The following is a 26,831-nucleotide window of genomic DNA, read 5'->3' on the forward strand; positions in this document are numbered from 1 at the left end:
TGCTTCAAAATTAGCCACATTATACTGTCTTCAACTCATTAAAACTCTTTCTGTGTCTATGTTTTTCATGTTTTCAATGTTTTTTCATGCAACAGAAAAAACATTCTGTTACATGGTAGATGAATGCAGTATAATGGTTTAATTTAATTTTTCTTGTGTTAATACAGTAAGCACTCAAAGTGAGTACTGTTAAGGATTTCATTTTTTTGTACACTGAAATCTGTTCTTGGGTATATTGGATATGTAAGAGGGTAGAACTGAGCCCTGGGTAATATGCAGTTTTTATTGTCATTGGTTAAAGATAAATGCCTGTTTTGAAAATCATAATTAACAGTGTTCAAAAATCTTCTGTTAGAATACAGTTAATAAGCTGAAAATATGAGATCTGCCTCAGGACAGCTCTAAGCACTTTTTTGACTGTTAAAAACCTTTCTTGTATGAGGACAGAAAGGAAAGTGTGTATTTCCTCTGCAAATCCTGTTCATTGAAATCTAGCAAAAGCACAATATCAGGGCAGGAGAGCCTGAGCTCTCCCTATTCCAACATCAGAGAAGGGAAAAGAAATCTGTACAGCTGTCCCACTAGCCCCAATGAGTCATGAATGACTGAAATCCACTTGCTCTAGCTGTTACCAGAGAGTGCATCAATGCAGGAGTCATGACCCGTCATGTTCCTTGGTGTTTTGCAGCTGCTCCCTTCACGTATGGGAAAGGAGCATCACAGCACCAGTTGCCCAGCTGTGGACAGAACTGTAGAGGCTAATTCAGAGACAGCAGCCAGTGCCTGGCCCTGAGGACTGCCTGCCACTGTAATTAATAGAGAAGAATTTTGTAAGGAGGTGACTATGACTTACTGTATTCTGGTAGTTCTTCAGCATTTCAGATTTTGGTCTGAGGTAATATGCTGGTGGCACTGCATTCTCATCCCTGCAGTACCACTCTTCTAAAATCCTTGTCTCTAGCTTGGCTTCTACAGCAGCATCCAGGATCATTTCAAATTCTGCTGACTCAACTTCCCCTGGTATTCGGATATTCCCGTACTTCTCTCCCAATAGGCCCTGTGTATTTGCAGGAAAGTAGGGATTAATTTTTTCTTTTTAGTTATGCAAAAACCCTCCTCAGGATCTGAATTTCATAAAAATCAGTGTGGTGTTAGTTTAATGACTTTGAAATTACTAGGAAGGGAAACATACAGTGTAAGCTGAATAACTGTTAAGGGTACTGTACTGAGCTGTATTCTACTATGATGAGTTAATAAAATTTCAAGTAGATGCATTGTCTTTCATAATATTAAATGGCAAGAAAGATACAAAGGCATTCCAAACAAGTAATTAAAAACCACCCAACATAGTTAGCACAGTATTGACTTACGTATTATTAGTCACAGGTTGGGATTAATCTCACATGCAAAAGCGAATGTGGAAATCCTTTTTCCTGGACTAAGGATAAAGATGCATGTCTGGATTCTTTATGTCTTGGCTTTATTCTTAGTTCCCACAGTAATGGAACAGAAGATTTTATGTTCTCTTTGATAAAAATTCACATGATGTTACATACAGCTCCTATTGGTATTGTTAAAGATGTGGCTTATACCAACAATACCAAGGATCAATGTTACAGAACCACAAGCTGCTTTGCTGTATTATATTCACTTGCCGCAAAAAACGTTCAACGTCTTTGCCCCAGTAGCTGTCCACTGAATGAACAGTGGGGGCACGGGAAAACAGTTTTGACCTAATACCAAATAGGAATGGATCAAACCCCATTTTAGTACTTAAATGCACATATTTCCTATACAGGTAAAGGTTTGTGGAAGTCAGTTCATTTATAAACTGTGGCACAGGAGATATTTCACTTTCAAAAATGAGAATTAAAATATTGGTTGTGATGCTCTGAATACACTTTTTTTGAATTTACTTCTGTATTTTGCTGTCTGTAAATATTTCATAAAAATACAATTGTCATGTTCTTCAGCTTTAGAGAAGATAGAGTTATAGGATATTACTGCATTCTTTTGACATTTTTTTTTCAAATTTGTGATCATCAGATTAATTCCGCATTCAAATCTTAGTCCAAGGAAGTCAGTGAGAATTCCTACTTCGTTTAAAATAGGATTTTTTAATTTCTTTCCTCATTTAAATGTATTCAGTAAAGATTTATGAGTTAATGAGAAGGAGTACTTAATATGGAGAGGAACCAACAGTGTCAGCATCTTGATTTGAATCAGAAAGACCTCTTAGTAAAGTAATGCTAATGCAAATACAGTAATACTCTAAAAATGTAAATTACCTTGTTTGTAAATAATAAAAATCTAAATATTCATTATTTTTAAACCACTCATCATAATGAGAAGCTGTTTTAAACTCTTCCAGCTGTAACTAAACCTTGAAAATCAATAACTGATGATGATGAAGCCTGCTTCACTGATTATAAAAGTGTGAACCTGCAGACCACTTTTCTGAATCCAGCTATGTTGGCAGAAGGTACTCAAGCAGCTCATCATCCTAGGTGCTGCAGCTTCAGAGCAGAGATGTCAGAGCAGTGCACGTGAACACTTCCTAACTTCTTTTAGGCAAAACCACCTCAGTTAGCTTGGACCACAGTTCACATTGTGTAAACTAATCTGCCTGATTTTTGCCTGGAGCAGATCAGGAAGAACTCACATGAACTACAGTGCTGGCTCTTATGACAAGTGGTTGACACCCTCCAACAGAGGAGTAGTGACAGAAAGCTGGCAGACAGGAACAAGTCAATGCCTGTCCACTGTTTAGGAGAAAAGAAGGAATGTAGGAATTGTGATAGTTCATATAGGTCAGGTTCCAGTCTCTGCCAAGTCCCAGCACCCAAGTCCTTCAAGAAGCTGCTCCAATAGAGAGGCATTAGGGGAAAGATGGGTTTTGCCTGGCTGTCCATTCAGATTCCACAGTAGCTTCATTCAGGGTGCACAACAAGGAGTCAGGAGAAAGGAACAAATGTGTTTAGTAACTAGAATTATATAATAATAATTTTAATGAAATGATCCAGTATTTCTCTAACATGAATTTATTTTTTCTGTGTGGTCATTCTAACTAGTAACTCCCCTCACAGAGAGAGCTATGTTGCTTCACATAATGAGATAACCAGGGAAAAAGTTTTTACTGTTCTAATCTATTCATAGACCTCTATTAATTTTGGAATTCCGAAGCTGCAGAAGTTAAACAATATAATACTCTTTTCCTTCTTTATTCGAGTGAGGCTAATAACTCATACCATGCTGAATTGCAAGACTTTGCACATTCAGCTTGAGAGAAATTTATCTCTCAGAGGAGCTCTGCTATGCAGATTTTGCTATTACCTTGTACAGCAATTATTACTTGAAATTCATTTGTCTACACTTTTTCTGAATTGAAGTCCAGTAGATTCAATAGGCAGTTGCCTGAGCAAAGATCGATAGCTGGGCCCTTCATTAACAATACTAAAATGTCAACATTAAAATGTCTGTTTTTAATGTACCGCATTTAATCATCGAAATTTGTTTTGGAATTATTCTGTGTACTTTTCTGCTTCTCTGGTACAGTTTGTGCTCTTCTCTCTCCACTGTACTATAGGTAAATAACAAACAGCAGTACTTTAAAATGAAAGGATGTATGTTTTTTTCTTCTATCTTATCTGTCATTGCAACAGATATTATGTAAATAATGTGTTAGGGATCATCTTCCTGGCTACTTGAGCAAAACACAATAAAAAGGGACATGACATGGTCAGAATACTAGAATCATTGTGGATGACTGTATCATGAGCTTTTAAATTAAATGGAGGCCTATGCAAGTATTATTTGAAAGCCTTCACTTTTTAAAAAATCAAATGTTAAACAATAGAGGACATTAGCATGGTGTATCTTTGTGCTAGAGATGGCATTGCTAATATTTTACTAGAAGTCTAGCATTAGTTGAAGGAAGAATAGACACACGTAGAAGAGAAATCACACAGATAGAAGAGTGTCCTCCATTTGGGATGATGGCAGTGAATATCCATAAATCTTAATAAACAACATAATAAACCTTGTATCATTTTGCTTTGAGGTCTTTCTCCTCATTTTGGTTGGTTGTGGTTTATGGAAAACTTAAGGTTAATCTTAAAAGATGACACATGCATAGTGCTAGGAAGAAAAGGAGTGAGGAAGTGTGGAGGAAAGAGAAGTCTGAGCAAATATACATTGCACTGCAAAGTGAAAACTGAGTCTAGCTTGTTATTGTTGACATCTAGTGTTTAGGAAAGCCTGCAGCTAACAGCTATACCAACAAAGGAACACATCAGCTGAATATCATGTAAAGATATAAATGTTTTTTATTTTTCCTATTTTTTTTTTACATTTTTTTTTTACATTTGCTTTTAGAACTTAGAAAAAGTTGGCTTGGATCAAGGCAGAAACAAAGCTGCAGAGGCCATGCCAGCACCCCATTGCCATGTATTTTTTCCCTGAGAACTGCTCAGGGAAGAGCAGGCAGTATGGTGCTGACCAGTCTTCTGTAACTGTGCCAACTGCACACCAGAAAACTATTGCAGGGATTGTGCTACAAGTCCTTCATAGAAGCTGCATGAGCTGGCCAAGCCCAGAGTATACTTCTGAAATTTGCCTAACTCAGGAATACTGCTTCATGTGACTGATGTGAACAAGGACTCCATGTTTTAGCCAAAACTTAGGCATTTCTGCAATTAAAGCAAAGTTAAGGACAAAGCTAAACAGATTTTGAGGACACCTGTGGCACCTACTTGGTCAATATGTGCATTCAGAAAGCTAATTAAATTAGTTGGTTTCTTTGATATTCTAATACATTCTAATAATTGACAAGTAAACAAAGAGAAATAGAAATAGGAACATGACAGGGAATAAAAAGAACAGCACTGGTATGAAGAAGGGAATTGTTTACACACGTAGAACCAGCAAGTCATAAATACTGTGCTGAGCAGGTCTGTCATTTAGAGCAAGGCAATCCCAGATGTTGCATTGCAGCTGTGTTCCTCTCAGTGCCCCCAAAAAGTTAGCTGAGGTTCTGGTATTAGTACCTGACTTCTTGTAGCCATTTGATAAATATTCTGGTAAATATTTTATGTGGTAGTAAATTCTTCATGGAATTATTTCTGTGCTTTCTGATAACACTGGGCTAGCCTCAATCTACAGCTCAGTTTCACTGGCCATTTAACTGAGGTATTGAAACACAACTCCTTTTCATTTTTCTGGAGAGGACAAAAGTAACTGACACTGTTTTTCTAAAGGACTGCTATATCACACCCCAATGTTGAAAGCAGGAGGCATGCTGAGTAAGTGCCACTGTTTTCTACTGTGGCACTAGTGCTCAAATGCTAGGTTGTGTCACTTAAACACACCAGGTTTCTGGGGAACCGTTCTTCACCTAAATACACCTTTCTCTAGAAGCACTGTGTGTTTTCCATTAACGATGGTCACTAGTAAAAAAAAAAAAAAAAAAAAAAAAAAAAAGGACTATAAACAGAGTATATGTGTTTGCTGGAATCTTAATAAAATATTGTTTGTAACGCTACATGACAGCCTCAGGATGGGTGTATTTGCGTGGCCAGGCTGTGAAAAACTACACCTTCCCATGTCTGGACACAGTGGTGAAGCTTGAAAGTACCTCCTTCTAGCTGGTACCGGGGAATAGCCACCTCCCCTACACAATTTTGGTGTCATTATATTTAAATTTATACCTGGCTGTGTAAGTGTAGTCTATCAGGGTACTACAAAAACACTCAAACCTTTAGAGGCCTAAATAAGAAGCTCTGAATTGCACTTTCCCTCCAGGGGCTTCAGTGTCTAAACTGCATCAATGCCAGAGGTTTGCAGCAGCCTCTGGAAATTGCTCTGTCTCCATATTCCTTATACATTCAAGTAAACGCAGATTTCTTCATAGAAAAGTGAAGAAAAATGAAGCAACAGAATTGAAGGAAAATACAATTTCTCACAATCTTCATGTTGTTTCATACTAAGGCTGCAAATAAACATTATCATTATTTCAGACCTTTATGAAAAATACCACAGTACTTTGTAGCAATAATCCAAAACTTCAATTTGTGATAACAACATTGCAGCATTTTTATGAATATTATAGGAAATTATTTTTAAAGGGAACAGTAATGTTTACACTATGTTCAGTACCAAGAGACAGTTTTATATGCGGACTCGTGAATCAAAATCTCCCACCTGATGAGTCATTTTCCTTTAATAGTAAAACAACAAATTAAAGATTCATTAGACTGAAGGTGATTGAACTGTTTAAAGCTACCAGACTGACAAACATGTATAAAACCCTCAGCAACCACTTGTATCTAACAAAACTTTATAGAATCAATGCAGAGCAACCTCAGCAGTAGTCTTGCTAGCTTCGTTCAGCCTGATGGTGAAGTAACTATTAAATAAAGATTAAAAATTTACTGTTTCAATCAAGATGGGAAATATGTTTTTGTTGTAATATTCTTGGCGCGGAAAGATACTAAAATTATAGGCATAGTCACAATAATGACCAAAAGGAGGAAACTAACAAGATTTGGATTTGATCTTGAGATATGATAGATTCATAGTGCATGTCATGTAATTAGTTCAGACATCACCACTGAAATGTTTATGAAACCCAATACCATACCTTATATTAATACAGAACAAGTTGAAGTTTTAGATATATTTAATTCCAAGATATTTAGTGGTAATTTTAATAAAAAACATGCTGTCAAATATCAGCAAGTTATATTCATTATTAATTGGTTTATCTGTTTTTTTTAAAATAAATTCTATATTAACATCTGCAAACCAAGTAGTTTGAAAAGTCAGATCTGTAATGTTTTCTGAAGTGATTTCAGATACCTGTCAACTTGAAAACAACAAGTTTTTTTCTGTTTTGCCAATGCAGAAAGCTGAAGATTCATTGAAAGTACAGATTTGTAGTTGTATCCAATGATCTTTTGCTGGACTTCATGGAATCAGTCCTACTACTTTTACCTCTTGGTCTTTGTGAAGTTTCACATGTGACACTAAAGCGCATACATATGTCCTCTCTGCCTCTTCTCAGAGCCGTCCTGGACTGCCAGCTTTTTGAAGCATAAGCACTCAAGAAATCATCTTTGAAGGAGTTAAAATCTAACCACAATTAATTTTTTAAGCTAAGATACCTCTGTGTGTCCAGATCTGAGCACCCCTTAAACAATTTTTTTTTTTCAAGATCCATGATGGGTTAGGGAGTATTGTTGTCCCCATTTGACATAGGAATTATGTGCAGGGCATTAAGCCTGGGCAGGGATTCAGAGCTGTGACAGGTACGCAGTGGTTAGTTATAACTGGGTAGTGGAAGCTGTTCCTAATTCACAGCCTGGTCCTTCTTACAGAAACTGCTCAATACTGAAGGAGGAAAGCCCTGCCCACTTGCGAATGAGGACCTGAGCGACTCACATTTCAGCCTGCTAAATTAATGTAAACTTAAACTGAGATGACTTAAAGTAGAACAGCTCCATTAGTAGAAAGAGTATCTCACGTTATTGAAGATGCAGGGAATGTTTCACGCTTTGGCTGAAAATTGCCTGCAGGCACCCAGCATCAGCATTCAGGTGCCACTGAGATGCACCAAATGGTTCTTCAGCAGCTGCTTGACTTGTAAGGACTTAAGTACTTTTAAAATGCCTTGGGATATTATGCTTATCTGTTGCCAGGGTTTGGCAAATGCTGCTCTCACGGATGTCCCGGAGGTGTCCTTCCACTATCCCCATGGGAACTGTGGATTGCTGTCTGATATGTCACCCCTCACCAGGCAGCAGAAAACTGGTGAGGAGCAGGCTGTAGCTAGTGGGTCATAATCTAGAGCCAGGTGGGTAATAAGGGAGCTCATCCATAAAGCAAGAGGCCTGTTTCAAAATCTCTCCTGAACTGGAAAAAGGACAAGTCTGTGGTCACCAGGTATATACTACCCTACTCATCAGGCTTCTGGACAGGAATGATTGGTTATGTCAGTATGTCAGAGCTCCTACTAGTGCAGCTCCTTTCTGTACAAGAAATCACACAGCACTGTATAAGTAACTCAATATTAATTGGGGCAGGATCATGAACCTTATCTTTCCACAGTTTGCATGAGTGCCCTAACCAAGGGCTACAAAGTCAGTCCTCTGGATCCCTGTCTCTCCTGTGGTCACTTGCTCTTCACTGCCTTCTGTGAATTGTGGGGCTTGACACCTAACTCCCTGCTTCCTCAGCCTGCACTTCTAGGCTTCCTTCCTCTGGTAGCTAAATCTTTCTTATGAAATAAAAACCTTTTTCCTCTTTAAAGCCATACATTTCAGTCAAATAGCATTTTGCTCATGGAAACATGGTTTTTGCTCTACTGCTTACTGTGATGTTAATGTAATGTATCTATTAGCTAATAAAAAGAATCTTAATAGATCAGATTTCTGTAGAAAAAAGACACATAAAGAAAAAATACAAATAAAAGATTGACATTTCTATTTAACACCAGTTTTAAAAGGCCTCAATTTTCTTCTAAATATTTTGTCTAAAAAGCGTACTTATTATAATCAGATGCCAATACCCATCAATTTCTTTCAGTGTATATATATATATATATATACAAATGGAAAACAGAATAATTTCAGCATAACTAACGAAATGCTCCATTCTTTTCAAACCTTAATTTTATATGTATAGTGGTTACATTCTGTGTCCTGTCATACTGAATTCGGAGGTGGTTACACAGTGCATTTGCATGTGTGAACCTACTTAGGTGGCACAACAGAGTCAGGGAAGGCATGCAGAATTTGTAACATGTACATGTGTTTACCCTCCTTGTCTGCAGAGATGTGGGCTTAACTGACATAACCAAATATACAGGTAAATCATGTTTTGAAACACTGGAACAAATGGTCAGGATAAAAATTTTTAAAGACCTTATATTTAACATTTAATTCAAGGAAATTTAGTATAACTATAGGCCTTTTTTATTTGTTGCCAGTATATTGTAACTCTGTTCTAACAGTATCCTATATAAATTATTTATTCAATATGAGATGTTCAGATGCAACTAGAGATATTTTTGGGAAAAAATGAAAACCAAAATAACAGGATTAGCTGGAACCTTGTTTCTGAGAAATAAATATGATTTGAATCGAAACAGAATTTGCTATCAGAAACAAACAGAAAAGAATGTCCCTTTTTTATTACTTATTTTTTTTTAATTCTTCTTCTTCTTCTTCTTCCTTAAGGGAACAACAGCCAATTCTTCTCAAACTCAAAGCAAAAATGCTAATGGCTAAGCAACAGTGAATCATCTGAATTGAAACCTGAAAATTGTATTTACTTATTTTCAATGTACTAATGATTTCAGTAAGAAGAAAAACAAATATATGAATTAATTGAAAATCTCAATGGAGTATGTATGTTAACTGCTTGTTAGGACAAACTCCAAGCCATTAAACTGAACGGAGCTGAACAACAGAAACCAAGATGGAAAAAGCTTTAATAATGCACTTAATCTAAACCAAGTTTTAGGAAGCTGGAGTTCCAGAGTAGCTGGTGCCCAAGAGTTGTCCTGAAAATAGCTGCCTCTACTCTTTTTTTTTTTTTTTTTTTTTTTTTTTTTTTTTTTTTTTACTTCTAGCTACAATACAGTACAGTGTGAGGACCTCCTGTTACAAGCTCAGAGAAAATATTCTTCAATTAAATACATTTGACTGCTTTTCTTGCCTATTCATGGTAGTGATCAAAGGACAAATGTTATGTTGCATTGGAATTAAGTCCCCCCAGAATACTTCCATTAGAAATCAAATATATATATAAAAAAGACAAAAATGTATTCTGTGATTTCTAGGACGTACAGGTCAAAGTGCCTTCAGAACAACATTCTTGTTCTATCTTACAACCATTGGCAGTGCAAGTTAGTAGACAGAATGTCAGAGCTGCTGCAAATCTCTTAAATCTTCTTTCCACATTTGCTTCATCTCAGTATGGAAAATGGTAACTTCCTGATGCTTTTGCCACTGTCTTAGATTTCCTATCTCTAAAATGAAGCTAACGATAGCTTGCAAAACAAGCTTTTCTATTTTGAGTGCTGATATGCAAAAGAACTTGTGTATTTATGTATCAGCAGGGATGGGTCTGTTGCTTTACATTATTTGTCCTGTTTAGTTTTTAAGGGGAAAATGATACCATAGAGCAGTATCAAACATTTTCATTTGATGTTTCTCCATACCTAGTGATAATAATAGTGTCCATATCTCAGTTCTTTCACTGAAGCTTAAGGGTAAATAGATTTAGTTTTAGAACTTCAGCTGACTGTACAAAACATAAAATAAGAATACAATTTTTAATTGAAATTACTGAAGTGAATAGAAAACTTAAGGCATAATAAAGACATCTCGTGCTGAGAAATAGATTTTTTTTTCCACCTGCCTGGACATGCATTTATGTTCCTTGTCTTGAGAAGTTTTGCTGTGCATTGTTTCACAAAGCCACGCCTAATTTCTCTCTTCCTTTTTTCCCTGGAGGCACTGCAGAAGCACAGGGTAGGGAGGGCTTGGGGGGGTTATACGTATTTCAGAAACTTGAAATGGGTATTGGTTTTAGTTCCATGAAAAACACAAAAAGGGCTGTTGAACTACCTTGTAAGAAAACTGACTGGAATTGGGATTGGAAGGATGAGGTGCAAGTGCTTGAAAGTTTTTTGCTGTGAGTAATGTTCCTGACATAATGTGTAAGAAGAAAATGATGATGGAGTCACTTGATGCTTCACTGTCTTTCAGAAAATTAAACGAGAGCACCCAAATCCAGCTGTAAACAAACAATTCCCTCAGCTCTGAACTCCACCCACAGTGCAGTATTTTTAAATCTCAAAGCTTTTCCCTAGTGGTACAGAGATATGAAATAATGATGAGTAATTTCTCAGGACAAGTGGGTAAGAGCTAACTGTCCATCACACAGAGTAAATGTGCTTTCTCAGAAGAAATTAATGACTTCCCTGATACACTTCGCTTCATCAGAAATCTCCTTCCTCCTGGCTATGGAAGCATCAATGGTCTTCCTCCACACTTTTTCTCCTGTCTTCTACATGATCATGTGTTGCTTCTTTCTTCATTGTTTGGCATTGCTGGGTCTTTGATCTCCCGGAGTGTGGGTGCAGGTGAGAAAATTAGTCAAAAGGAATGAAACTAGGAAAGAGTTCTGTGGACAAAAGTAGGGTAGAGCAAGGACCAGAGAAGATTTTGCCTACCTCTGGCTACAGATTTGAGCTGCTCATTCTGATTCACCTCCAAAGAAATGTAACATTCTCACTTTGGGTTTATTTTTTGAAACTGGTTGGGAGATTTCTTGACAGAAATGGTGATGAAGGACACAGAGAAGGTGGAGTTACTCAATACTTTCTTTGCTTCAGTCTTTACTGCCAAGGCCAGCCCTCAGATTTCTCAGACCCTGGAGGCAAGAGACCAGGTCTGGAGAAAGGAAGACTTTCCCCTGGTCGAGGAGGATCAAGTTAAGAGATCACTTAAGCAAACTTGACACCCACAAATCCATGGGCCTTGATGGGATGCACCCCTGAGTGTGGAGGGTGCTGATGTTATTGCCAAGCCACTCTGCATCATCTTTGAAAACTCATGGGGAACAGAAGTGCCTGAGAACTGGAGGAAAGCCAGTGTCACTCCAGTCCTCAAAAAGGGCAGGAAAGAGGACCCAGGAAACTACAGGCAGGTCACCCTCACCTCCATCCCTGGAAAAGTGATAGAACAGCTCACCCTGAGGGTTGTCTCAAGGCATGTGGAGGAAAAGAATGTTACCAGGAGTAGTCAACATGCATTCACCAAGAGGAAATCATGCCCAACCAACCCAATAGCCTTCTGTGATGGAATGACTGGCTGGGTAGATGAGGGGAGACTAGTGGAGACTGTCTACCTTGACTTCAAGAAGACTTGTGACACTGTCTCCCTTAACATCCTCATTATTAGGATGTTAACATGCATTAGGGGGAGCATGGCCAGCAGGTCGAGGGAGGTGATTCTGCCCCTCTGCTCTGCCCTGGTGAGGCCATACCTGGAGTGCTGTGTCCAGTGCTGGGCTCCCCAGTTCAGGAGAGACAGGGAACGGCTGGAGATGGTCCAGCAGAGGGTTATGAAGATAATGAGGGGACTGGAGCATCTCCCTGGTGAGCAAAGGCTGAGAGAGCTGAGCCTCTTTAGCCTGGAGAAGAAAAGACTGGGGAGGGGATCTTATCAATGATACAGATATCTTAAGGGTGAATGTCAGGATGATGAGTGCCTTTTCAGGCTGTTTTCAGCAGTGCCCAGTGCCAGAACAAAGGGCAATAGGCACAAACAGCAGCCAGGAAGTCCCGAGTATAAGGAAAAACGTCTTTACTTTGACAGTGACAGAGCACTGGAAAAGGCTGCCCAGAGAGGTTGTGGAGTCTCCTTTTCTGAAGACGTTCAAAACCCACCTGGATGGGATGCTGTGCATCTGCGCTAGGTGAACCTGCTTTAGCAGGAGGTTGGAATACATGATCTCTAGAGGTCCCTTCCAGCACTGACCATTCTGTGATTCTGTGACAGGCATCTACATTTTTCATCTCATATAAAACTCTGGATCTTGCAGGTAACTCCTACCGCAGCGCATATCCCTGTTAACTCTCTGACAAGGTCCTGTAACACTTTACAGCAGTAAGGCTGGGTGGAAAACCAAACTACAAGGGCTAGGTTTAAGAAAAGATTTTAGCGCACAGCCCAGACTGGAGTCAATAATCTTATCTGTGGAAATTACTATTGTTCCTACAGGGATTTGGAAATGTACCTTTCCTGAAAACAGCAAGGAGATCAATCTTGTCTTTTTGAGCAGGGCATGGTGGTGCAGCTTCCCCAACTTTGTAAAATAATCACAACACTAACCCAAGCAGGGAGGAACTGTGATAGGGTTTTAAATCCTGTCTTGCATCTCATAGGTGAATTCTGGCTAATGGAGAAGAGCTTTTCTTGCTGTTGCTGTTCCATGTGCCTTACTGAGCACCCACAGATACAGGCATCATGAAGCCAGAAAAGAAGATATTCTGAGCCTATCAGTGTAGTCAGCTGAGAGGACAGGGCACTGGCTTCTGGACACCAAGCCCTGGAGTTAAAAACTAGGACTCTTCTTCATTCTTACTGCCCTGTTTGGTATGCTTCATATGTAAGAAAGGATGCTGCCTCCTGCTGCATCCATGCACCCTCTAAAAAGAAGGGGCCATATCTTTATTTTCTGTGAAATATGATCTTGCTAGTGTTTATCAGAAGGGCAGTTTAGTTTCTAAATTCCCATTTTGGGATGGTATTTAAGTAATAAATGATTAGCCAAAGAGCTTAGACTGAGGTAAAGTTGAGCATGGCAAGAAGAGATGGATCAGGCACTTCAGGGGTTGACAGAGAGGCATCTAGCCAATTATTACGATGAGAATGCTAACCTTAATTAATTTATATTAAATATAAATCCAGCTTTCCATAAAGCCACCTTCACAACTGCCACATTTCAAAAACTATTGTTCTTTAAAACTACCCAGTGTTAGTTTTCCATTTATAATATAGATGAAAAAAATCACCTTTATAAATCCCCTTAGCTTTCACTTGCCATATTTCTTCAAGAATGGAATAGATCAAAATAAAATCTTATCTATAGTAGCTTTCTACTAGGACATCTCCATGCCTTTTCTAACACTTAATTTTTAACTAAAAGTTAATCAGGCTTAAGTAAGTGTACAAGCACTAAATACTAAATGCTGCCTGCAGGTAAGGTCAAGTCATTAGCCAAATGTTTAAAAAATCTATAGCAAACCCTCATGGAAATGAATGAAATATATCAGGTCATGACACCTCTCTCAGTAAAAACACTATCTTGCCTATGCCATACAATGGCAAGATTCAGAGGCAGAGTATATGCTCTGCAAAAGTGTGTGGCCAGGTGACAAGTTGTTTTTCCAGCCGTGAGTACTACTATTCTAAATTTTTTTAAAACACTGTTAAGGATTAATTTCTATGTAAAAGAGTTAACAACAAAAGTTTACTCATAAACATGTAGTTTACTCCTAATAATTACAGTCTACATAGTTTTCTATGCAAGTATTCTCTGCTTCATTCTTTTCAAGGTGAAATGGAATAAAAAGTTACTCTGTGAGGTTTTCCAGTTATGGAAGAAAGAAGCATATGATAATTAGTTGCTACATTGCACGATAACGGAACAGTAACTCTATGAAAGCACCTTGCACTGAAAGCATATATTTTAAGAGAAAAGAGGCAATATGTTATGGATGCATACCAGTATCACTATGAAGAACACTGATACTGTGTCTTATTTTACCTCTGTAAATCAGTATCTTTCACGGAAGAAAAAAAGATCTTGTGAAATTATACACTCTGATTATCTTACAAAAAAAGAAAAGACCCAGCTACTTCTAGTTGGATTTAACAATAATCAGAGTGAAATGTGAACTAGTTACTTTGTGGGTAGGTATTTGTTTCTGGGTCTGTTATTCGAGAACGGAAGGATCTCTCAAGTGAATCTCTGTAGTTGAGAAAACGGAAGGTATATATGCTAGGTGCAAGCAACAGGATTAATATCTCTCTTTGTACTTATCAACTGCCTGCTAAATACTGTAATGTATGCTGTTTCTTTACACAGAAGTAGCATTGCAAAGTTTAGGATTTCCCCTGCCCCTGGTAAAATAGCTGATATTGGCTTTCTGATCTACAGTTTCATTTGCAGAGCAGACCATTACATCTAGCTGATTACAGTACTGCCTCAGAAGATGGTATGTTAAAGCTCTTGAGGATCAAGAGAGAATAAATCTCATAAATCTCATGCAGCCTATTTCTTCCTTTACACGCTACACAGAATAATGGAAGTCTGAGTTCATGCTAATCTTATTCTCCCTAATATGATCATTTATATTAAATATAATACTTACCTTTCTGGGAGGCAGCACCAAAAATTCTATTTATGTAAAGAAATACAGTGACTTAGCAGAAAATATGTACAGTCTTTTGATGTAGGCTGAAAATGCAAGCTATTTTAAGGCTACCTCAAAACCCATGCAGTTTCTCTGTTCCATGGAAAAACTGCCTGATGAATCTTGTAGCTATTTTCCATGGGATATGTTTTAAAAAATGGTAAGCATTTTTAGACCCTAGATTTTAGATTTAGAGAATCAGAGATGATTCACAGGAAAGTACATTCCCAACTCTAAAGCAGATCAAGGAACTCACTTATAATATCTTAATCATACAAATATCCCCCACGCTTGATTTCACTTTGTGTGTATATCTGTTGTTCAGAGATAGACAACATGAAATGGGATATACACCCTTTGCCTGTTGGTCTGGAGGCTGCAAAAAAAGACCAAGGCTTGCTGAGGGGAATGTCCATCTAAAACAGGATTAGTGTCCGCAGACATATACCTTACTTCAGATTAATGCCAACAAGTTCTATGGAGCCATTCCTTTTATATTGTATGACCCCGAACACACTTATGTTAGAGCTTTTATTGGGATGGGTTTTTTAATCAGATTTGGAGTGAGAAGAAAATTTATAATTTGATATTTGTTTCTTGGAATATACTTCATTGGGAGAGGTAGGCGGTCGTGTGATGTCTGGTTCCAGCTACTTCTCCTCATTCACTTAAAAACTATATATAGAGCTGCTTCCTTGAGAAAAATATACCAAGAGCATGTAACTCCAGCTGAATTCCCAAAGAGCACTGGGTTCTTAGATTCCCCCTAAACTGGCTGTTTTAGTATGGACACGTTTAACTGACTTTAGCCTCCCTAACTTAAAATGTGTGGCAATTTCCCCAGGAGAGAAAAAGCAAAATGTAACTCAGGTGTTCCAGAACCTGTATATATTTGGTTTTCACATTAGAAATAAACCCTAAAGTAACACCAGAACTGAAATGGGAGTTGAGGAGATTCAGCAGAGCTGGAGTAATATAATTTGGAATTTTCTCTGAGCTGGAATGCGCTCAGAATTAATTATCAATCATTTGTACTAAGCAAAGAGAACCAAGTACCAGTGTACTTTGTGGAATGATTAAAGTATGCATTGTACTGTAGGAACAAAAAGATCCAAAGACGTAAAAAACCTTTAACTCCTCAATCAATTTACCATATTTTATCTTCAATTTCAGGGTGATTTAAGGACATGCCAAATATTGTAAACTGCTAATATTCTTTTAAAAACCTAATGGAATTCCAATTTTATAATGCTAGGTCTTTTTTAAGGGTTTATTAATGCTGAAATTAATAACAAGCTGTCAATAATTTGAGAGCGATAATGTAAGTTACAGTGGCTGTTCAGAGCAGGTAGAAAATGTGTTGACTATTCTTTAAACCAGATTATTTGAATCCTGGGTGGAGAGAATCTCTGAGGTTTGTACAGACATATTTAACTGAGGTTACAAGTTACAAGTGATAAACTAACATTTAATTTTCACTTCTCTCTTTCATTTTACAAATTTTCAGGACATAGCCATGCAAGAACAGCAGTTCAGGCAGAGACTGTGTGGTGCTGCACAGATGGAAAAGAGCACCCATGTGTTATAACTTGCAGGGTGTGTTTGAAAAGAAGTGCAGAGAAGCCTGCCAGTTCTCTCGTCTGTACTAAGGCACAGTCAACAGCAGGTTAGTACTGCAGTATTAGTTAGGGAACCCCGATAAAAGGGCAGTAAGCTTACTCTGCACATAATCACTACAGACTAACGACACCCTAAATAGCTCAAAGCCTTAACTGATATGAAGCACAGTACTTGGTTTGCTAAGTCAGCAGTCCAACTCCCTAGTGTCTCCTTGCTGTTAATGGAGAAACAGTCATCCAGAAGATGACTCGGATGTTACTGGAGGTACCTGTATCCTTCTATTAGTTGTTGAAGCTGAGACTAGTTCTGTAATAGATGAATCCTGTTCATTTTCAGTACTAGTTGTGGGATGATAATATAACCTTTACTGTCACTCTACGATCCTGTCTACACTGCCATCTCCTATGAGTTTACTAGGAAACATAACCCAACAAAATATATAGGTTCCAGGGATGCACTAAATGTATTTTGTCTTTGGTATCATTATGTAATGCAGAGTTTAAGCAGTTCACAATTTAATAAATGTACTGCATTTCAGTCTCCCCACGTAGATTCCAGAGACAACCAGCATGATTTCTGCAGAAAATTTGCACAGAAACTGTTTTTCCCACAGAAATAGTACTTTTCCCCTCATAAATAAGTCTTGATAAATGATTCTGTAGATCAAAACCAGCATGGTATGTATTTACCTACAGTAAAGGCTATGAGTTTTAAAATGATCATGTATAATAGGCACTGATTTCACCCAGAAAATAACCAATGAAACAAAAAACCCAACCAAAACAAAACCCAAACAACTCCCCTTTCCCTTAATTGGATTGTGTGTTGATAGAGTTTAGGCAGTAGATAAGAGGAAGACTGTATGTTCCCAAAGAAAGTGTCACAGGAAATTAATTACCCATTTTTTTCAGAACTGTTTCGTCCTTTGTATTTATGAATATATGTTCATTTGGATTTTGTTGTTTTGTATCTGAAGAAAAGCTTAGGAGTTTCAACTTACACACTGCACTAATTTAAGAACTGAATTTCATTTTCCCTCCATCTGATATAACAAGGCAGGCACAAGGTGCCATAAAGAAACACTTTCTAAAATCATTCCATATCTGCTAGTTAATTCTGAATAGTCTGATTTAATCCCAGATCTGTGTCTGAATTAAAAAAGTGGTAATTGAAAAGTAAAAAGAATACCCAGCTGAATGGAAGTGGCACTTTTTATAGAACTTTCTCAAGAACAGGGAAGTTGCCCAAAGCCTGCAGTTCCACAGTCAGTTTGTAATTATGTTACTATAAATTAAAACTAATTATGTTTGTTGGAGTAGAATCATCTTCAATTTGCGTTGTAAATGAAATAAACCCCACCCCACTAAGGTACAACAGAGCAAAAACCAAATGTGCATAGAGAGACTTCTGTAGTTTTGCCAGTCTAGTCATTGGGAGAGCTATTACTCTGGCCCATACTTGGAAAACCTGGAATAAATATTGAAGTTGTTGGCTCACTGCAACCTCTTCACTAACTGTTTTGTTCTGTTTAAATTTTGTGATTTGGCTTGATTTCTTTCTTTAGCAACAATATGAGGCAGGCAATTCTTAACAGCTTAAAAATTCTGCTAAAAAATGCAGCAATGGTACATGATGAGGTTTCTTTCACTGTCAGATCTTAGAATATCCATGTCTAAGGACACAGCAAAAAAAGCCATGGCTTTCTGTTCCAACTCCGTTTTTTCATCAAAGGGGAGATAAAAAGTGGAAAAATAAACTCTGGAAACTAAATTTAGTCACGCAGCATGGAAGCTACCCAAACCTGCTAGAGATCTGGGCCAGTGTGTGCTTGTGAAAAACAGGGTCATGACAGCATAAAACCCAGCCCAGACTCGGGTCTCCAAGCACCAGGCTCTTTACAGTCAAGTGCTGAAGATGGCCTTTGTTCCCCAGGGCTCTGAAGCTAAGTAACAGAGTGAGGCAAGCAAGTGAATGAAACGGAGCCAGCGAGATGGTTGTAAGGGTGTGATAAAAGTACAGAACAACACATACTACAGCTTGCTCTTTCTCTAATCTCTGCCATGGAGAGAAGTGATCTCCAGCCTTCACAGCAGGTAGCATTTTGTCTCTTTTCCATCCCCATGGGATTCTGTGGTTTCAGTTCACTAAATCTTTAAAATTCTTCAATCAAGGACTTGCAGTTTTTTCAGAACTCTTCTCTGCCTTATTATGACAAATCTAAGAATTAGAGCTCACTTAGCTATATTTAGGTATAGAGGAGAAATCTACCTTTTCTAAATTATTTCCTTAGCAAACATAATAATGAAAAGAAATTTGGAATAGCAAAGGCATGTCTTTCCAATTGTTTTCCATTGAAGTCTAACATAAAAACACAGGTTAATAAGTTGGAATTAAAGCTGTCAAAGGAGAGTGGCAGTTGTCCTTTGATGTCTGAGTGAAAAGCATTTCCATGGCCCTTCCAGTTGCAATAAATAGGTGACTATGGAGAGGACAATCAGTAGTATATAAGTAGTAAACAGAAGTGATCTTTTTTCACTTTCAAACCAATTCTTGAAAACTTGTAATAAAGATATGTAATAGCAAAATTCTTTTAATTTAGTAAAACTTACACTAGCAATTAATATAATCATTGACCAAAATTAGTTAAGTAGGATTAGGCATGTTTACTTGAAAACATCCAGCCTGGCAGGTAGGTACTGAATGAGTCTGTTTTTTGCCTTGTATGCTCTGGTGCTTCTACAGCACTAGAATGAAACTGGAATTGAATTTATCTAATATAGGCTGGATATCTACTTTTTTCTCTGCAAGCACGTTGTTTTAAAAAAAATCTTGGTTGTTGTCTTAAACACAAATGAAAAGCTTTACAGACGTTAACTTGAGACTTATCCTAGTGTCTTTGCAGCCCTACAACTATGCAGAGAAAAACAATTGTCATACATCCCCTATTTATTTCTCACAAAGATGGAGCCTCAAGACAGCTCATAAAGAATTAAATACGTTTTGCAATAATATAAATATTTATCTTTTATAGAGAAATATCTTTGATCACAACAAATCCTACTCATTGTGGCCTTTTTGTACTTTCACTGAAGTCTCCCTTATACATAGTACTTATCATATACAAAATAAACCCACATTCTTCCCAAACTACCTTGTCTTTTGTTTTGAGGCTTTAATAGATGCTGTTAAGTATGCAGTATATGACACTGAATAGCCAATCTCATTAGAGAGATTCTCTACCTAGATAACACCCAGAACGTTAAAGAACAGCTTTACCCTTCACAGATAAAGAGGCTATGCTACTCTCTGAGCAGCTGCGAAAAGGCATTTATCAAAAGTTATATTTTTTTGTCTATGCACTGAAAACTAACACAGTCAGCATTCCATACACTAAACTGTTGAACTAAACTTTTTCAAGTTAACTAAGTTAATCTTAAAACATGAGACAGATCTTTCTAAATGCAGAAGAAAGAGGGAAAAAATGCACTACTCTGAATTGTATATTTAATATAAAATAAATGAGAGCAAAATCTATGGTACATGATTCTTTGGAACAGGGAAAAGCACACCTGCCAGGATATTTTTTTAATATATATATATATATATATATATATATACATATAGCCTACTCCCAGTGCCTTTCAGCTATTAGAACCCTACACAGTGTTTGACATGACTTCATAAATTCATACTGCTTCAGCTGTAAAAGCTGTGAGGGATAGCTGAAGACTGCTGAGCCTAATGTATACAGAAAAAGACCTCTCTGACATTAAAATAAATATGTAAAGCTTTATAAACCACTCCTGTAAAAGTGGTTCAGTCTCTTCTTTTAGGCCTAATAGGAAAAGCCAGTGAAGACCTATCTTTTTTGCCAGCTTTACCGACTCTTATGGAATCCTAAAAGCAACGCTTGTTCTGGCAACAGTAAAGAGAAGGCAGAGTGTAGGAAAAACACCAAGACTCAGAGCCTCCTCAGGTTGTCACTGACCTCCAGTCTTTTCAGACTCTAATACCTGGCATACTAACTTGTCTTGGGTTTAAAACACAAAACAGCAAAACACAGATCAGAACAGATAGTTCTTTGTTGCTGCTGTGCTTTTCTAAGTCCTTCTAGGCCAGCCAATAATGCCTGTGTGAGAACTGCCAAGAATTAATTATCGGTGGCCTCCTTAAACAAGTAGTCCATACTTCTGTTGTGATAGTAGTACAGTCATACCATGTGATTTCTAAACCCATCTTGCTATGGGGACTGATCATGAATGATCCTTCTTTCCTCTCTGCTAATACTGAGTAATTGCTGTTAATCTATAGTGCTGCACGGGGAAACATTTGGGTGCAGTATAGCAAATGTACAGTGAAGATTACCAAATATTTTAGAAAGAAGAAAAGAATACATTTGTTACTGAATCATGCATGTTATGATGGCTAACATTATATTTTTGTTGTAAAGTAAAAGATTATTTTTATACCCACAACAAAACATGGACCTGCAGAACTTTTCAAGCAATCTTCTAACAGCTTCATGCGAGTCTTTTGCAGCTCAGGACTGTCCCATTCATCTGCTTCAACTCCCCAGTATAAGTCTATGACCTGGAAAAGAGCATGCAACATTGTTACTTTATCATATGCCCTTTCTACCTATCAAATTAAAAATTAACTTTGTCAACATTTCATGTACTGCTAAGGATTGCTCTACAGTGCAGTAAAAGGCAATGAGGTCGACATCCAGTCCTTACACAGACTCACAGGGTTTCCTTAGGTAAATGACAATTCAAGCCTCTTATTTTCCCACCCAGACAATCCCTCCTGGGATAGTCTCTCATTTCACATTCATACATTTTTTCAGAGATTAGCATGACAAGGTCTAGATTTGATGTAGTCTTTATTTGCTGCTAGATTGCGTATAATGGATGGGTCAGAATAATGACAAAATGCATCGATAAAATCCTGGCTCCGTGGAAATTAATGGGATCACAGTCAAGACCATGACTTGACACCCTGTGTAACTTGTATCCACAGGATATAAACTCATTCTGTGCATATGGCTCAAAAGCAAAAAATATATGCGGTTCTGTAATATTGTACTTCCTTTGTTAGCTGGTCTTTGTTACTTTAGAAGCAGAGATTGTATAGATATGCAATGGCAGACAGCTTGCTGTTCTGCCTTTCATCTGTAGCTACTGACTCAGTTTTGTGATGGTAATCAGTTGCAACAAATTCCTGGAAGAAACTGGAATATGGATGTTAAATTTATTTGAAGCGATTAAGTGAATTGTGATTTCACTACACATTCTAAAAGGCTGAATTCTTCCCATGGGAAATTTAATTTAAAAGAATAGGGATCAGACGTATGCAATTCTTTTGGAATAAAACTGATGGTACGTGCTACTATGCTCTCATTTAAGCTACTATTGCTTATTAACATCACATATGTAACTTGAACAAAAAAAGTCCAAATAGTTAAAAAAAAATCAAAATTGTATTAAGGCACAAATATATTACAATATTGTTTATTGTAATATGATTTGTACTATGGAAGCACTCTGCTGTTTCCATAAGAAACAGAATCACAAAACTAGCTGTTCTCTAAACAGATCATAAGATCAGCCTGAAGATCTAATATAGGAACTAATAATGGGTTGATATAAAAGTAAAATTCACCACTTTGCAGCTGGTTCATCTACTTGGAAAGTTTCTCATAGCAATAAATACCAAGGTTGAAGACCTAATTGTAGAAGTATTTATGCCCATGTTTAATTTCACTACCAACAGCCTTGTTGGTTATTTCTGCCAGAAAAGTTTGGGACGTGCCAGTTTTTGCTGGAGTAGACACACTGTTGCCAAACATGAGAGGTAATGACTGATGATGAGTGAAATAGCCCAATGTATAGAATGCATTATAGCTGACACTGCCAAGAAAATACACTTAATACCTTTATTTATTACAGGAACTCTGTTCCAAAATTTTGCTGGAACAAGCGCTTCTGCTTTACAAAACGGCATCTCAAGCATCCTTCCTGTTTCCCTCATTTGCACTGATTTCTTCTCTGTCCTTTTCTCTTTTAGTCTCATTCGGAAAAAAGTGTTCCCTTCTTCCTCTCTCCCTTCTGTTATTTATCAATATGACCTCATTATTGAACATCACATTGTGTTCAGCTGTCTGATTACTTGAATGACATATGATAAAGCTTAACTATTCTAGTCATAAAATTAGACCTTCTTAGCATACAGTCAAAAATATTTGAATTACTTGGTTGAATGAATTTATTTTGCTGCGCAAGTTCATCTGAAACATAAAATCAATTTCTATTTTAATTAACTGTTCAGGAATCATGTTAGTTCTGTAAATGTGAAGAGGAAATTCTCTGGAATAGCAGATATTGTAGGGGCTTAGTGGCTGCCTTCTCTGTGTTATAACATTATAGATTATTTTTGTGGGGTAACACAGTTTTGGCACATAGGATGTTAACATGTTATAATTTTGTCCTGCAAGAAGAAATATTTTAGCCTTCAAGCCTCTGAAGACACCAAGAATTTCAAAATGAGGGGCTTATCAGTTATTCTTTATGTTAATTAAAATAAATAGGATTTACAAAATTGAAGAAATGAAACAAGAAGACAAGTATTTCTGATTTTGAAGTATGTTTTTACTTATACTTGGAAAACCTGTGTGGAAAACACCCACTCTAACTGTCAGTAGAGCTGCCAAGGTGAGACGACAACCAATGCTGTGTGAGGGCTACTTACACACAGCACACTGACCCTGGCTTTGTTCAGTTCCACACTAGTCATCTAACGGAGACTTCTTGTTCATAATTCAGTGTTTCCTTTTGTCCTACCAATCTGAGAGTTTCACAGATTTTTATAAGGAAATGAAATAATTTTATCTTTATTGCTTTCAAATGCTTAAAAAAAACATTAAAAATGCATTAATGCAAAATTCCACTTACCTTCTAACATATTATCACATGGTGAAAATGATTTTAAACAGTTCGTTGTTCCCAAGAAGAAAAGAGTATACTGTTAATTAACTATGGTTAGTTATCCTCCCAAAATTTTCTGTTACAACTGCTTTCTTTAATCTCTGTCCTTCCTTAAAAAAAAGTACTGTGTTTCAGGTATGAAACACCATGCACTGAGTCTTTTTCTCAGATTACTTGCTTTCTGTCTCCACCAATACCTGTTTTTCAGAAATATTTTCTGATTCAATGGAAAAGGAAGTCCATCGAGCCAACAGATTCATACAGTGATTGAATATATTCAGTTCTGCTTCCATACACATGGTGGTTATATTCCCTAACAGCTTCCACCAACTTGAGGATGCCTGACAGATCTCATGCTTTGCAACAACTGAAACACTTATCAGTGCAGCCAGATGACTCAGTGGAAGCTGGAGCAATGAATTACTCAAGTGCATTTCATGTGGGTCACGATTTATTAGGAAAAGGATGTCTTTACAACACCCTATATTGCAGCATGTTTGTGGTAGTTGCACACAAGGTATTCTTGTTTGTTCAGTAGAAGATTACATATCAGGATGAAAAGTAATGTGTTCTTCTCTGTACAGGGAAATATAAATTTATCCCTGTATCTAAAAAGTACATAGTATTTCCTTACCACCACTGCACTAAAACCAGTAGTCTTAATTTTGCATGCTAACGTAGAGAAACTCAGTGTATCAGGAAAAGAAAAGGAAAAAAAAAAAAAGTTTTGATAAACTCTATCTCACAGTCTCATCCAAAATGCCTTACTATTTTCCCTTGGTAATTTTTTGTACAAGTTTTCATACTTTGCTTCCACAGAAATGCGAGAGCTTTCTAGCTGTTTTCAAAAATGTGTCAGTGGAGCTGTCTCTCAGGCCTTGTATCACATAAGGATGCTCCCGGTGTTGAAACTATATAATAAAATAATTTGCTTCCACGAATATCAACTAGAGTAAACGTAATTATTCCTCCCCTAGAGACTACATTGCAACGTATGTGAAGAAAGATGTGTTTCATCTCACAAAGAACTCAGTGGTTCATGATCTCCTTGGAATAGACATTTCCCTCCTGTCACTGAGATGTCTCCTCAAAGATGACTGAGAAATAAAGAGCTGATGTTTTCCATTTAATATCACATGATTGTAACAGGAGAAATATGCTGTATTATTTAAATATCTTTTGCTATTCCTTGCATGTACCACTGCAGCTGGGACTTCCCAATCAGCTGATGAGCTAGGGCCTTCAGATGAAATTCTTTGATAGCCATAATCAAAAATCACTCTGGAATTTATGACTATGCAGAATCAGCAACTCCACTGTGACTCAGGGAATTAAAACCAAATATTGTAATTTAAGAACTTGTTATTTTGATTAAAAAACAGCTGCATGTGCATCAAGAATAATACACTGGGAGGAACAGGATGTTCCATAAAAGGCGTTAGCTGTTTCCAAGTAAGCTACGCTCTGGAGAGCTGAGTTTTCGAAGCTGCTAAGATGGGAAGTTAATACCAGTATGTGAGGAAGGCTTGAGGATGTAGAACCAGAATTTTTGAAAAACTGAATAACATTTTTAGAACATCACATGCTGTATTTGTTTCTCTTAGCAGAGAGCCTATTCCAAGCCTGTTGACACATATGGGACTTTACTGGACGACTTTACTGGACTGTGAATTAGGATATACCTGACTTAAAAAGTACCAGTGACTTATGCAACTGTATTTATTACGAATTGGCTCTTACCAAAGATGTGTATGGGTCTGTGTCTTCCTTAACACAAAGGAAAACATGAACCGACTGAAGCAATGGGAATTTCACAATTGACATTAAAGGAAGCAAATTTTGTAGTATAAAATCACAATAGAAATGTTCCACATTTGATTCATTTTGGTAATCAGTTTCAATATTCACCTCGTTAAAGTATTTTACACACTGCAGTGGAAGACAAACCGATAGTTGGAGTAGATATAATGTAACAATTATGTGAGTATACAGATGGTGCTACTTCAGTGATTACATGAAAAGTAGGTTGCATTGAGTATGTTTTCTAGAAGTACAACACAGTAATTCAGATGTAACATTATTTCTCCTTAAATACTTTGAGTATCTAAAATAGAGGTGGCTTCATTAAGTTTCTAATGTGAAAGTTGTCAGTTTGTTGCCATATTGTTTTTAACACCCATGCAATGTTGCACTGTAAAATCCTGTTCCTTTCCTCTATGTAGAATTTACCTCAAATCTGCCTGTAAAATAATTTAAGTACATCAATTCAGTACAATTAACATATGAAAGACATTTTTTGCAGTTTTCTGGTTTACCAATCATAATAAAAATCTGTTCTAAATAGAGTTAATTTCACAAAAAAATAACACAAGATTCAACCAAAAAAACCTACCTGAAATTCCAGCCCATAGTTTTCCCTGCAGAATTCTCTCAGCTTAGGATACACGTGTTCTCTTAGGGTGCTCCTTTCTGCTATTGTATCTGTGTTGGGAAAAAAGATGTTATTAACAATATTTAGACAAACTCTGTTCTTTTAGTCAGAGATACAGATTTATCACATAAAGAAGAGCCCTTAACTCACACACCCACCCTCACACCCCCACCAAATTAAAATCAGGTGCTGGGATTTTATCTCCAAACTGTATGTTGTACAAACACATTTATGTGTTTGTTTGTGCATCATTAGGCTTCAGAAACATCTTACTATTGCAGCATATTCCAATACAATGCAGCTGAATTAATTTTGCAATTCAGCAATCAGAATTTCTTTATCAGTCTGACTTATATTTCATTTTCAGGAAGCTGAATTTTACAAATTAGAAACACCATGGATCAAAGAGATAGACCAAAGATGAGAGATCTCTCTATACTTAGAAATAAATCAATAACATGAATTACTGACATTGTGTCAAACACTATAACTTTCTTCACCATCTTTAATCTGATAGTATCTTAAAAGGAAGAAAGCTGTTAACACCATTATTTATGGTATCTTTTTGGTCCAGGTGATTCCTGCTATCATACTAAATGCACAGTTCTGACATCATGTTATTCTTACCATGCACAATGACATGCTTTTTGATAAGGTACAATAAGGCAATGACACCAAAATTATTATTAATTTCCATCTATCCAACACATTTATATACAACTTAACACTCAAGAAACATACTGTCAAATGTGAAGTAGATTTGGTTAGCAATGACATCTTCTGTAGATAATAAATTTTATTGTCTTTCCTA

At 37.0% G+C, this 26,831-nt stretch overlaps 1 protein-coding gene across 1 annotated transcript in view; it reads right to left on the reverse strand.

Moving 5' to 3' along the window:
- Window positions 1-26,831, reverse strand: part of NWD2 (NACHT and WD repeat domain containing 2) — a 58,085-nt gene that overhangs the window by 9,256 nt on the left and 21,998 nt on the right. The window contains exons 2-4 of the mRNA XM_055797454.1: window positions 25,982-26,070; window positions 21,080-21,196; window positions 854-1,057 (exon numbers count right to left, since the gene is read on the reverse strand). Coding sequence (XP_055653429.1) covers window positions 854-1,057; window positions 21,080-21,196; window positions 25,982-26,070 — 410 coding nt within the window. The remainder of the gene's footprint in view (window positions 1-853; window positions 1,058-21,079; window positions 21,197-25,981; window positions 26,071-26,831) is intronic.

The sequence above is a fragment of the Falco peregrinus genome, chromosome 2 (assembly GCF_023634155.1).
Source record: "Falco peregrinus isolate bFalPer1 chromosome 2, bFalPer1.pri, whole genome shotgun sequence".
Taxonomy (NCBI): Eukaryota; Metazoa; Chordata; class Aves; order Falconiformes; family Falconidae; genus Falco; species Falco peregrinus.